General features: G+C 24.2%; 3 protein-coding genes across 5 annotated transcripts; 1 reads left to right on the top strand and 2 right to left on the bottom strand.

Moving 5' to 3' along the window:
* Positions 1–2,820: 2,820 nt before the first annotated feature.
* Positions 2,821–5,532, bottom strand: LOC114129987 (ubiquitin recognition factor in ER-associated degradation protein 1-like). 2 transcript variants are annotated; one of them, XM_027994861.2, is made up of 5 exons: positions 5,129–5,532; positions 4,941–5,055; positions 4,721–4,875; positions 3,801–4,355; positions 2,821–3,376 (listed from the first exon to the last, which is right to left on the bottom strand). In XM_027994861.2, the coding sequence occupies exons 1-5, from the start codon at positions 5,129–5,131 to the stop codon at positions 3,302–3,304; spliced, it is 903 nt and encodes a 300-aa protein (XP_027850662.1). In that variant the 5' UTR covers positions 5,132–5,532; the 3' UTR covers positions 2,821–3,301. The 2 variants fall into 2 exon arrangements, with proteins under 2 accessions (XP_027850662.1, XP_027850661.1); XM_027994860.2 differs by lacking the exon at positions 5,129–5,532 and having other exon boundaries at positions 4,941–5,064.
* Positions 5,533–5,684: 152 nt separating this feature from the next.
* LOC114129989 (ribonuclease P protein subunit p30-like) lies at positions 5,685–12,205 on the top strand. Its single transcript, XM_027994862.2, has 8 exons — positions 5,685–6,122; positions 7,226–7,374; positions 8,483–8,557; positions 8,633–8,701; positions 10,085–10,279; positions 10,337–10,404; positions 11,904–11,983; positions 12,046–12,205. Exons 1-8 carry the CDS (start codon positions 6,047–6,049, stop codon positions 12,102–12,104), a joined length of 771 nt encoding a protein of 256 aa, XP_027850663.1. The 5' UTR covers positions 5,685–6,046; the 3' UTR covers positions 12,105–12,205.
* On the bottom strand, positions 7,472–13,962 carry LOC114129990 (elongin-C-like). Of its 2 annotated transcripts, XM_027994863.2 has the most exons (4): positions 13,781–13,962; positions 13,518–13,714; positions 13,280–13,449; positions 7,472–7,910 (listed from the first exon to the last, which is right to left on the bottom strand). In XM_027994863.2, exons 1-3 carry the CDS (start codon positions 13,811–13,813, stop codon positions 13,296–13,298), a joined length of 384 nt encoding a protein of 127 aa, XP_027850664.2. In that variant the 5' UTR covers positions 13,814–13,962; the 3' UTR covers positions 7,472–7,910; positions 13,280–13,295. The 2 variants fall into 2 exon arrangements, with proteins under 2 accessions (XP_027850664.2, XP_050061953.1); XM_050205996.1 differs by lacking the exon at positions 7,472–7,910 and having other exon boundaries at positions 13,133–13,449.
* Between the last annotated feature and the right edge of the window lie 1,112 nt (positions 13,963–15,074).

Below are 15,074 nucleotides of genomic sequence, written 5' to 3'. Positions count from 1 at the left end.
TAAAAATATGAACTTTTTGTAATTTTCAATATCATTTGGACATAGTTTCTTTTAAAGTTGCTAGCATTCATGCCATATGGAAAACATATTCTTTCCCATTTTTCAATAATTTTTATGAAAACTATTTTATGCACTTTTATGGAATTATTATAAAACTTCATTTATGTTTAAAATATTGATAAATGTCAAAAGTATTTCAAATACACCCTGAAAACATTTCTATGTTGATTCCTTAGTCAATAAATTTACTTTTGCTCACAGCAATTTGATAGTCATTACATTGATAATACTTTTGTTATAATTTAAATTAATCATGGAAATTAATTTTTTTAAAGTGTTTCTTAGAGTTTCTCCATAGGCAGTTGATTTCAATTTCAATATAAATGTAGCTTTTAACCCTTGAAAATAAATTGTAGTATTGAATGTATGGTATAAATATTTAACTTATAGTTTCTTTTATATACATAGTAATAATGAATTATTGCTTACAGAAATTAACACATTCAATAAACATGGGATTGACAAGTACTTCTCACGAATGGGATCTCATCACAGATCTAAGATAAAAACTACAGCTTTGGAAACAAGACAACGTGTGTACTGAATGTAGGTTAATGTTACTTAAATCAGAAAGTATTGTTTAATCATTTTGTGTAATTGACTATTGTATGATGCTGTGATAGGTTAAGTACTACCCCCCTAATATATACTTTTTTTAATGATAAGTCACAATGTATGTAAAAACAAAAGTAAACATCAGATACGATACTATTGTGTATTGAGTATATCATGTACGGCCCATGAGGCCTTTTTCTATTAATATTCCAATTTCTTTTTAGATTATTTAATTATCTCTTAAGAATTTTCAATTTTCTCCCATAATTTGTATCATAAATTTGTTAGAATTCTGAAACATATACATTAAAAATATGAACTTTTTGTAATTTTCTATATCATTTGGACATAGTTTCTTTTAAAGTTGCTAGCATTCATGCCATTTGGAAAACATATTCTTTCCCATTTTTCATTAATTTTTATGAAAACTATTTTATGCACTTTTATGGAATTATTATAAAACTTCATTTATGTTTAAAATATTCATTATTGTCAAAGGCATTGCAAATACTCCTTGATTAAATTTCTTTATTAAGTCCATAATCACAGATCCATTTTCATCACAATTTATTTTTTGATAATGTTCATTTGTTTTTTTTAATATATTTATAATGATTTTTGTATTTTTAAAAAAAATTATTAAAACCTGTGTTGTTGTTTAATTAGCCTATTATATATCATGTTATAATTTATAATATCATTATTATGTGTATGGTTGTCTGTACTTTACTAAGTATAATTATTTGATATCTTATTTTTGTTGTTAATTGTCACTTTCCTTAATTCTAGTCCCATCTAGATTAACTTTGTTATCTCTCTTTAAGTGCATATCAAATATCAAATTTCATACATTCTTTCGAGAATTGATTAATTGAACATTATTGTGTTGAATTATAATTATCTATTGTAATTTTAAGAAATTTGTAATACTTGCTAGTATGACTTTTTTTCTGAAAATTTAGCATCATAAACTCCTTTTAAGAAATTTTTTTATTTGAATTTAAATCTAATTTATTAATTCTGTAATATTTTTAGTGAGTTTTTTTGTTTTTATCTTATATTTTTTGCAGTTTTACAAATAAGTGGTATATCATCATATAATTTAGTAATTACCTATTACAAAATTATAGTTTATAATATACTCTCTTATATGGTTACATGGATTGGAAAGGAGGTGGCGGAGAATTTCTAGAATGGGAAAGGATTTGTTCTATGGCAAGGTGGTCTCAAAGGCCTTAAAAGAAAAAAAAAGAACAATATATATTCTCTTCTATAGTTTTATAAATATTTTCTTTATATATTTTTGTATTTATTTGGAATAAAATATCATTTTTTTAATGTGATTTAAAATACAAACTATTACTAGTATTTGCATTTTAAAATGACAAATCAAAACTCATATATTTTAAACCTCGAATTTTTGTTATTTTAACTGAAAATTGTTCAAATACAATTTTATTTAAATAATGTTCTACTCTGTTGAATTTATTATTGACAAGTATTGGTTTATTTCTTTTACCTATTTAAAGTTTATATCTTTCATCCTGGATAATTTAATAAACATGATATTACTCTAGTCTCTCATATTTATAATGTTATTTAAACAGTTTATCATAAAAATAAATAACTATACTCTGTTTCAAAAGAGATCATACCAGGCGGCTACGGGCAAAACCGGTTATGTTACGTAAATCTGGTATAATATCTTTTGAAACAGAGTATACCAACACTATGCCAGTAAATTAAATAATAATATTGAATACTCGAAAATAATTGTGTTTAACTACAAGAGATCTATACGTCATCACTAAGTATAGTTTTTCTGCATCGATTTTTCTGTGAGTTATTACTTATTATCAATTATGGCCTGGTTATACATTTTGATTTAAACTTTTATTACATTTATTTAAAATGATTATTTTGTAGTAAATAATATAATTTATGATTTATGTTTAATTCAGATTTCAGTTTTCTTAAATCTAATTAGCACATGATGAAATATTAATCACGTGATATAATATTTAATATTAAAGTATTTTAACATAATATAATATTGTCTTAGTCATTATTGATTATTTATGTATTTAATAATGCAAATTTAATTTGTAATGATTTTATTTGTAAAATATAATAAGGATTTATTAATTAAACATAATTATAAAACAATAATAACAAATTTATGTAAAATCTTCTATATTAATATATTCAGTATTTTAGTTCAATTAAAATTATTATCAGGTATTTTCTTATTTGATTATTATTGTTTGGTTTGTTGATTTAGTAATAAACATAATCCTTAACAAAATGTTCATCCCAAACTAATATTTTTATCTGTAATCGCCTATCATATACTAATAGTAATTGTTGAAAATATAATATATGAAAAAATTTTTAATAATAAACCATTGAAAATATAGAAAATAATGTTATTACATATTTATATACATTTTATTATTTTTTTTTATTTTATTGAGAAAATTACATCTATGAGAAACCAATAATCTATGTGCTAATACTTGAATATAATATAATAACTGTGTAAAATACTTATTTTTAACTATAAAAAAATCATCATGTCAAAACTATTTTGCAATTAAATTAAAAATTATTTTGAAAAATGTACATTTTTTAAAAATTTAAATGCTCCCATATTAAATATAAGTGCATGCTTTAAAAGAAAATTATCTTATGTTTTTTTTTTTTTTGTTTTTAGTACTGATCCAGAACCTGCAAATGGCTTAAATCCTTCTTGATTTTCATTCTGAAATGCAAAATATTAAGTCATTAATATATAACTTTTTTTTTTTTTTTTATATTATTAATAGCTTTTAGTATGTAACTATAATAGCTCAACAATTATTAAAATATATAACTTATAATACACAATTTAACTTAGAAATAATAAAAAAGTCTTATAGTTTTTTATAAAATGATAAGAACTACCCAAAAATTAAACCACAAAATAAATTTTGTTTGCATAATTTTTTTTCACAAATCAGTAACAAAGACGACTGATTTATGATTGCTACATTCAAACATCATATTCGACTTTTGATCAATTTTAGTAAGTAATAGTATTGTTAGAAATATGTTAATTATGTATTTATGTTGAACATTTGTAATGAAATACCAGTGTAAAATAGATTATAGAACAAAGTATAAATATATAGAAATTTAGTAATTACCTCATTATTAGTCACAGAACGAATATTCCTCAAGAACTGTATATTTCCAATAGAATAATTATAATCTGGGATACCTCTTTGGTATGCTACTTTAACTTGATTCAATTGATCGTCAGGATTTTCTTTCTTTTTTTTACCGTCTAATCGATTGCCTGAACCTTTAAATGCTACGAAACCTGTTGGTTCAGGCATTAAATCGGCAGGATCAATCATCATCTCTTCTGCAGCAGGTTTTTTTTCATGTTTAGGTTCTTGGTAACCAACTGGTGCAGCAAACTCAACATTCATATCACATTCAATGATACTAACGGCGTTGCCCGGTTTGGTTTCTAACACACACATTTCGTAAACTTTTTGGTTGTATTTTATGGCTATTATATCACCAGTAGTCAAACAAGCAAAATTGCGCAAACAATTTTCTAAAACAGCTTTTTGATTAGTAATATCCAGGAATTCAGAATTTTGAGGTTGGAACTTTGAAAAAGTGGCTACTTCTAACGAAACGCTTTCAACTTGCACCACATCTCCTTCATCTAGTAATAAGTTTTTCATCATCTAAATAAAATACACATGAATTACAATAACTTAAAAATGAGTGAATAAAGTTAGTAAATTTTGTTAGGTTTCTATACTGATTATTATATATTTTTAAATTTAAAACAAATCCTATGCTCACATGACAATTAATTTAATTAAGCATAAAATAATATATAATTATGGATTAATCAAATGTAATATAGATGATAAGTTATTATTTAATTTAAGTAAGAAATGATTTAAACTTGGTCACTGAAATAATTATTGATTTATGATTCCATTTTTGTGCGTGGATTTAATGAATTTAATGAATTTGTGCAAAAATAACAATGTGTAATTTCGACTAGATTTATATCTAATATTATGTGATATATAATTAATACCCAATAAGGAATGTATATTTTCTCTTCATCTGCAATGAACTCCAATACACCACAATGAGTCTGTCTGTTGCTTTTTTTGTTAGTTAGCTTAAACAACATCGGGTAGTTGATATTTAACCGAGTCAGAATATCCAGAGCAGACGGGGGCATTATAACTGAAACAATTGTGTTAAGAAAAATAATGTAATAAAATATACCAAAATGACATCAAACGTCTTACTTTTTCCACCACGTTCAACGTCTTCTCGTTCGGTGCCAGGTAGCATTGACACTGACCAGCATCTGTATGTCGTGTTGAATGGTCGGAGTATGTCATTGAATAAACTAAGGGAAAACTGAAACATATTTCAATTAGTACGACCAAACTTCAAAGCACGCACTGTGACAAAATATTTGTAGCTTCCTTACCATTTTACTTTCAGTCGGTTGTTGTGGACTATTGTCAACAAAATATCATTAAATTAAAAGACCTTTTGAACGCGCGTTCAACCGTCAACGAACACTATGTGGAAATGTTATTGTGTACGTAAATCATGTAAGGCGGTAATAAAAATTGTGATGCGTCATGCGCAATCAAAAAATTATAGTAACCTTTTGTTTTATACGGATAATAGATAACGATGAACTTTGTCCACATACGTTTTCGTGTACTACCGCTCAACAATTTACAAAAGATAGAAAAATGTGTAGAAATTTGAAATGACACATACCTATCGCATAATCGTCAAAACATCATATTATGATGAGCGAATAAAAAACTACAAACAATACTGATGAAACGTATCATGGACACGGCAATAACACCACTGAGCGACTGAGCGTCTGAACAATAAAGCGATGAAATTCACATTTCAAACAAGAGTGATAGTGTAAGAGAAATAATGATATCGTGATAAGCAATGATATCAGTTGTGTTGGATAACAGATTTTTTTTTACTTTGCCGTCATCCGTAAGCTGAATATCAATTATGGTACAGTCTGTACTACAGACCCTTCCAATTATTTTGTTCTGGAAATAATATGCATCATCAAAGGTTTTTCAATTAATGTTTTGACAATAAAATTGGTTTGTGTATACGATGATTACGATGTGACATCGATATCAAAATTTGTATACTACAATAACAGATAAATGATAACATGATAAGGCTTGAACATTTTGAAAACAGACCGGCGTTAAAAAATGTCATTATTTACTGATTTATTCACTTACTAGTAAAGTAGTCGATTTAACATTTTATTTAAACGTTATTAAACATCTAAAGTTACATTGTTTTTGCTATTGCTAAACCACCACGTTTAATGCTATAAAAAAAAAAAAAAAAAATGAAAATACCTAATGGATACTGTGACTTACGCGTCGAGAGTGTCAACGGCGAAATGATTAATGCATTTATTAAACGTGAGTATAACAATTTTTTTATTTATTGTTATGTTTGTTTAGTGAACACATCTATTGATTTTTTTAACACAAATAATAATGTTTGAAACTTTTTTTTTTACTTAAAATGTCTTAAATGTTATGTCAATGTAACAGTTGTTATTGCAATTTCTTTCATCATATACAGGTTAAGTGTGTACTTTTTAGTTTTAGCCAAAATATTCAAATTAAGTATGTATGGATCGTTATAAAAATTTCAATGCAGTATTCTATTTATATAAAGGTATTTTTTTATAATAATTAAAATATTAAAGAAACTATATTATTATAGTAGGTATATTATAATCTATAAACTATAAGTATTAACTTGTTTTTAATTAGTTTGTTAAATTTATTGAAAAAAATGTATAGGTACATACAGAAGAGAAAATCTAAAGACTGTAATTTTATCTGTGGCGTTTTATTTATTTTCAAATCATTTATCTTAGTTTTTTATGAAATATAATTTGTAGAAATATACATTCCATTCGTTATTCACCTGACTAAATCGTTAATAACTATTATATATTTAGTACCATATAAGAAAAGTTATTAGTATTTATATTTTCTACATGGGTTGATTAAAAGCCAATATTATTAATTTAATATAATTATATTAAAACTGTTGTCAATTAATTTTAACTTAACACAATTATAACAATCATAGCCATTTGGTAGGTAGTTATTTTTTCATTCTCTAAAGTCAAATCATAATCAAATCTGGTTCTGTATATTGTCTTATTCATATCTTTATTTATTAATTTCATTGAAATTCTATCATTACTTATACTGAGTAGATACCTACCAGCTAACTGTATTATCATGCTACAATTATTTAAATATACACTGCAAGAAATAAAAATATTTTTGCCCACATAATGTTACAACATCATAATTCATTATTATAACATCAATGATTGCCTATGTGCATCTGTTATATTTTAACCATAAATAACTTCAAGTTAGCATAATTTAATTTTTTTTTTTTGAAATGCTTATAATAATAAATTTACTAAATAAATTATACTAAATATAATAATAGTATTATTTGATTGTTTTAAAATGTATGGAATATTTATTTTTAGATGGGTATGCTTTGATTGCTGTAAACACTACAGTAAATTGTTCATTACTAAGCAATGGAGGTTTGAACAAAAAAAAAAGAAAATTTACAGAATGTAATGATGAAGATGATGAAGAAAAAGACTGGGTACCTACACCTAAATTAATAAATGTGAGTATGGTGATTTATTATACTTAAATTATATCAATTGTAAAAATAAATCAAAATAAAATATTAAATATTGAATTTCTATGAAGATACCTAGTACTAATGTCATCTTGTCTTCAAAAATACACTACACGGGAATAATGATTCTGTGCTGTAGAATTTTATTGTTTTAATTAATAAAAATAAACAATATTTTATAACTCGTATTAAACTCTGTTTTTCAGTATTTTAATCTCAAGCTTTGTAATGTGTCTTTATGAAAAGGCAGCTTTTTAAAAAATTATTTTATACAATTATTTAAAATAAAATAAAAAAAATTGATGTTCAATTCAGGCTGTAGAAAGTCTTCTTACTTCAGATAAAAATAAATTTTTGAAAATTGATCTTGGTTCCTTTAATTTACCAAATATTTTTTCTTCCCCCTGAATAACCTTGATGCAACTCTGAGTATATGATAAACAATACTGATATTTTCTTGTTTTTCTCCTCCCGTGTACTGAAAGTTTGTTGCAAGGTGAATAAAATTAATGGAGCATTTTCTAAAACACAAAGTATATAAAAGTTTAACCACATGTGATTCAATTAAAAATCATATGGTATTATTTATTAAATCTATATTCTTATATTCTTTTACAGCAATACTATATTTGTATTGAGTAGTTCATACTCCATAGCACTAATTAAATAGTCATGATAATAAGAATTTACATTATGTAGTTTCAATAACGGGACATAGTACTGTACTTTTATATTATAACAAATTCAATGTACCTTTATAGATATAATTATGTATTATAGTATTATAAAAAGCATGGTTAGGTTAAACTTTCAAATTAAATATAATATCACCTACTTTAGTATGCTACTAAATGCATTTCAACAAACTTTTTCTTCATTAAATAAATTATATCCGTAACTTGAAGATATATTATAATTTATTAAAATCTTTTGAATTATTATAAACAAAATTTTCTTTTAATTACTTATGTTACAATAGGCTCAGCGGTATACTGAGTTGGGTATTAATATTATTATACCTATTATAATATTAGTTATACAAATATATAGTACAATTTATAATTCAGATTAAATTCAATATTTTTTTTTTCAGGATAATGATTCCAAATTGACCATTCTAAATCGATTAACGATACAAATATCCAATATTGGCCAGTTGCAAAAAATAGTAATACAACAAAATGAAATAATGAATACACTTAAAATTTAGTTATAAACTAATTATATTTCTTTTGTATTTTAGTTGAGTTCTCAAAATTTCAAATTGTATAATATCCTAGCAGTAGAACCGTTAGATGATAAAGTTTTTCAGGTATGAATATTAAGTCAATATTAATAAATATCTAAAAGACTCGTTTCTGAGAAACTGTTTGATGTTTACTTATTAATAATAAGTAAAGGGTGTTTCATTAAGAACGCCAAATTTGAACTCGTTATTATTTTATTAGAAAAAATTGTTTAGAATAAATGATATGGATATGAATGTACAGTTGATTCTGCTTAATGTGGGCAAAATGGTCTGGTCCCAATACAAATTTATTTAACTAATTTAAAAAAAAAATCACATAATATGGGTAATCAATTTGGTTTATGTGGGCATTTTTTATTTTATCATAGTGTTAAAACAATGTTTTCCAAATGCTGTGCCGTGAAATTTGAATGGTGTGCTGCGACAACTTGAACATTTTTTATAAAAAAACATAATATACATATTATTCAATAAGAAAATAATATTTATCCAAAGTGTGCCGTGACTTATCATAACTAATAATAATGTGCTGAGGTGGAAAAGAGTTTGGGAATCGCTGCGTTAGAATATGTATACACACTTGTATTTAAAAAATGACTAATATAATCTGAATTAGTTTGAATCTATGAGATAGTGTTTATCGAAGGTTATAAAAAGCATAACCATTAAATGATTATGCATTTTACAAAACATTCAAGTTTAAAACCTCAAAATAGTAATTTTATTTAGTATGTTATAATTACTTTTGTTTAGGTAGTAATTTAACATTTTTTTCAATTGAATCTTTCACATGTACAAAATAAAAACTTTTTTTTGGTATAAATTTTTGTGTTTTGAACTAATTTTGGTTTTTATGGGAAACTGCTTAATGTAATCAAATAGAGCTGGTTTCATCGGACTCACATTAAGTGGAATCTACTGTATACATTTTCCCAATGTATGTATAAAATGTAATATCTGATATATTTTCTGCTTGCCTACATTGGTAAGTTTCAGTTCTGATATGGATGTATTATTGCACAAAGAGTTTGAGGGTTCTTCTGTTCTAATCAATTACTTATTAAAAAATAATAATGAGATCGAATCCGGTGTTTTTAATGAAACACCCTTTACTTGATTTTTAAACAAATAGAAATGATACTATGTATTATGATACTAAATTTATTCTTCAGGAGTTTCTGTTTTAACCTGGTAGGATAATAATTATATAGGGTAATTATAATTTATATACTATATATTATTTAACATTTAAAAATTACAGTTAATATATAAAAATAGTTTTATCCATTTATATTGTTCAATAAATTATTTTGTTTTACTATTCTAGATAAAAATTAATAGAGATACAGGAGACATTTATATTAGTTCTTTCACTTATATTTTTATAATATTTGCTTATAATTTTGTTATTATATTTTTTTAATTATTGTTTGTTTAATTTTTTAGGACATAGTGACTTCTCCTTCAATCGATATAATAACTTGTAATATAAACACATCCATTACTCCAAAGGACTACACAATCGCAGTTGAAAAAAACATTTATTTTGAAATATCTTATGGTCCAATGTTATTTAGTTCTATTACACGTCAAGATACATTTACTTTAGCTCATCTACTTTATATTAAAGGAAAATCAAAAGTAAAATCAAAAATTTTAGTTTAAATCCATGTAATTAAATTTTTACATCTGTTTTAGAATTTAATAATTACAAGTGGAGCAGCTAATAAACTAGACATACGTAATCCTCATGATGTAATGAATTTGTATCCTTTGATAATAGTTTAAATTAATTAATGTAAATATAAGAATTTTATATTTTCATGGATAATTAAAAACCAATTTGCTAGAAAAAAATATGTATAATTAGGTACTTATTATAATAATAATATAAATTAATCGTTAGAGAAAAAACAATCTATTAAAACTATATATAAAAAAAATATATATGCCTATATATAATGAATGTATAAATATTTTTTATATATTTCGCTTTTATAAATACACTTGACTGATAATATTTAAGTTTAGTGGATTTAGGATTTAAATATTTATTGCAAATAAATAACACAACTTTATGATAAAGTTAATATTGTAAATTTTGTATCAATTATAATTAGGGCCTGGAACTTGATTCATTTGCATCTTTTTTTCTAATGCTCACATTTAATGCTCGTCTATACAGAAATGTGATTCATGAAGTATAGAATTTAATGGTACAATTTATATTTTGCATTTTTTGCATTTTTAAGGAATTTTATACTTTACGGTCATTTTTTAGTATTTTTGGTGCATTTTATTCATTTTTGTACTTTTTTTTATGTATACCTATTTGCATTCTTCTTGTTGAAAGTTACATTTTAATGTAACACATGCAAACTGGAAACTCCATTAGGTTGTCGATTATCAATGTTTATTATATTTTTTTTTGTTGTCGCGATCTACGATTATTTAATAATCTGTAGAATTTTTTAACATAAGGTTTTATTTAGTTAAATAAAAATAATTTTATAATAAATAATAGAATAATAATATAATATAACAATTTTAATATTTTAATTTTTGTATCAAAACAATACCTATTTATCAATTTTTACAATAAAATATACATTTTTAATATCATTTTTTATATATTTTTAGATCATTAAGTTCCGGGCCCTAATTATAATATATTATACATACTTCGAATAAGCTAAAATAAATTACTAAACATTAACATGATTATATCTGTATATAACAATTCACATAGGTACGACACAATATTATTTTTAATTGATTTTTAGAATTTTTTTTTTAATAAAAAAAAAGTATAATTAAGAAAGAAATCGTGAAAGTAAATTGAACTTGTCATTGAAAATCCACAAACACAATTCAGATAAAATTAAAATTTTATATGTAATTCAAATGCACGGAAATAGATTATACAACTAACACAGTAAATGTTTAGTGAGAGAATATCTATAAGTTTATCAAAACACTTTTTTTATACTTCATAATTGATGTCGTATACTCATAACAGTAATAACTTTCAACTGTATAACAATTGAAAATTATGCCCTCTTACATAATATTATAAGTAAATGATTAATAGTGAAATACAATATTTATACATACTTACAGTTATAAATTTACATTATTATTAATTATATACTTTAATGTTTTTTTTTCAAATTTATTATCATGTTTTTGTAAACTAAACAAAAAAGTGACCAGAGTCTATTGTTACTTATTAGTTTTAATAAATTTAACTTGACTACAAGTTCAGAGGTATTTTATTAGGTCTTTCAGGAAAACAATCAATAAAATCAATTACTCAAAGATGTTATTCAATTATTTTAAAGAGCTGTAAGTTCCATTATTGACTATTTTATTAATATTATGTAAAATAATGTAAACCTGTTTTTCAGATGGTCGGAAATTGGGAAAGTCTGCTATACATTTGAAACCAGTAATTAACAATACCTGATATTAAAAACAATTTATGATACATGTTACTAATTTGATATTAAATTTTGAATGTATTATGTTTATAGTAATAATTCATTAAATATTATTATTTACAATTTATATCCTTATAGTTCAATTGTTAAATAATGCTATTTAAATCTGATGGCTATAAATTATGAAATTGTAAGTATAAACTTCTTATAATTTTATTAAATATCATACAGACACTTGCAAACACGTTAATTTTTAAAAACATATACAATTATAATTTGGAATTATAATATTGAAATTAATTTAAATAAGAAACCTATCTTATTGAAACTAAATACTACACATAATTGTTATTATGTTGTAAAATGTTGAAATGATACATATTCTATATATTATTGCTTAACTATTTAATGTTAGTAGTTAATTTGATGAAAACAATTTTATTCTAATGTTAACAAAATTAAATAATTGTTCATGTTATGAAAATAATGCATTTATATATTATAATATAATTTATTATACCATAATTATATATATTTAATCATATATTTAAGTAGTTTAAGTAAGTTATGACCTTTTTGAAAATCCACATTTTAAAATGATCATAACTTACTTAAAAATAATAATATCATTAAAAGGTTAGATAGGGCCCTAGATAATAATTTTACCTTTAAATTTTATAATAGGTCAATTCACTCTAATATCAAAACTAACAGCATACTTTTGAAACTGGTGAACAAAAATTTGGTATGTCGTATGTGTGTAAGACGGAGACAACACATGTGGGTACAACATTCTCTTAAGACGTTCATTTTAAATATATTAATTACTACATAGTTTTAAGAAGAAAAAAAAATAAACATATTATTCTGTAATAAAAATGTGCATTTTTAATACTTCATTTCAAAGTAGACATTTTCTAGAATAGGTACTTAGAATTATAAAAATTTAGTTTTGGCAAGAATTTTAGTGTTGCCAGTATTTAATGTTTAGGTAGATAGAGTGGTGTGCAGATACGATCATGTATTAATTAATAATTAATGAACAATTAAAAAGTATAATAATATGGTCTTTTATTAAGAATATTAATTTTATTCTACTTTAAATTATATTATTAAATATTATAAATCATAATATGTTATGCTATAGTTGACAAATAATAATATTGTTTTTGATTATAAATACTATAAAAATATTGAATACTTATTTCCGTGGAGTATTAGCAATCCAAAAAGTTTGCTGCCATCATTAAAGGCACAGCTATATTTGGGTGTATATCGAACGGTGGTATATCAATTGAACTAGAGTCTGTACAGAAGTCGTAATAATATTTGTAGGTAAAATACAAGCAGATATGGTACAGGATGTGTGAGCTAAATAATGAAAAACAACAATCAAATAATCAAGACGTCTGATGTTGGTGAAACTATGAAATACTCACGGAATATTCTTTAAATTTATTTCGTTGCAATCGGTCTCAGTGTATTTTCCAGGACCTTCTAACATGGCCTTGATAGTACCAGACATCAAGGCGTGCTCACGTTTCACTATGAACATTCTTCCATCGCTAGAGATCAATTTCACATACTTGGAATTCGGACCGAGGCAACCACTACCCATTTCCAACTTACTGTCATTCTGAGTACATACCGTTTACAGTATAATCACACATGGACGTTAAAACAATAAAATTAGTTCAGTTACCTGATTTTGTTGTTTTGCGTTAAAGTCAGCCATGTTTGTTTTTCTTTTCTTTTGAAAATTTCGTCCAACTTATGTCTTTTTACCGCACACGGTCAACAAATAGCTTTATTGATTTCGATTCCCGGAATGTCGGGATGGATGAAAAAGTAAAATGTAAGTGAATGTTCCTCGGTTGGACAACGGGCGTGGTACGCAACCACCACTTAGCAACACGTAAGCATCTACCCTCTAATCAGGATTTCACATTTCATATCATGACGCTCAGAGCGTGTTTTTCAGGTTTTCTGAAATCGCCGATAGGGATATCACGAATAAATATTTTAATTATTATATTAATATATTATTTATCCTTAGGTACTCAACGTCTTGCCAAGCTTAGTATTATATACAAGAAATAATAAAATAAAAATAATAACACATAACCAGGTAACTTTTTAGTTCATAATGATACATTCATTATCACTAATATTAATGTTGATACTACTATCATAACAAATATTATGGTATTTTGTTTTGCGTCCACAAATGTTTCAAATCATAGCTAAAATATGGATCTTACATTTCTTTCCCTACAAATATTGTCATAGATAGTATTTCTTTGAATAAAATTGAATACAAAATGCACATAAAATCCCTAATATGTACCTAATAGATGCGATATAATATTGTATAATATGCGTTCTTAGTTCTATTTGTAGAGAGGGTTGGAAGGGACAGTGAAAAATAAAGGTTTAAACTCAGTCTTTTCATAATATTATAGTCTTAAAATGCGTATTATAATTTATAAGATATACATAAATATATATGTATGTTGTCTCCGTCTTACTAACGCATAACACGATTAATTTTACGTTTATATTATGTACAGAATAATCCATTGTTATATTTAATAATGTATTGAATTGAATTGATTATATTAGGCAATATTACATTTTGGAGGAAAAATATTTAGCCTAAATTCCCGCCATAAGAATTTTGATGCTTTCATTTTTAAATTTATAGAAGAAAGTTGAAATTTAGATTACAGAATTAAAATATCCTGTTGAGGACTGTATGGTGTACTTCCGTAATATCCTTATCTTAAAATTTTAAAACTGATAAAATTACTCAAATATTTAAAACTGTATAGTAAAATTATTATTATTAAAAATTTATAAATTACTGTCAATAATTATTTTAGGTTTTAACTTCTATTTTGTTATGCATTTTCTCCTAAATAAATATTAGACATTTCTTTGTCTCTTACTTTGTTCAATATTGATTAATATTATATAATTTATTAGAATAGTTTTTA

This window comes from Aphis gossypii, chromosome X (genome assembly GCF_020184175.1).
Source record: "Aphis gossypii isolate Hap1 chromosome X, ASM2018417v2, whole genome shotgun sequence".
Lineage (NCBI taxonomy): Eukaryota > Metazoa > Arthropoda > Insecta > Hemiptera > Aphididae > Aphis > Aphis gossypii.
The sequence above is the reverse complement of the archived record's forward strand: the minus strand, read 5'-3'. Positions and strand labels throughout refer to the sequence as shown.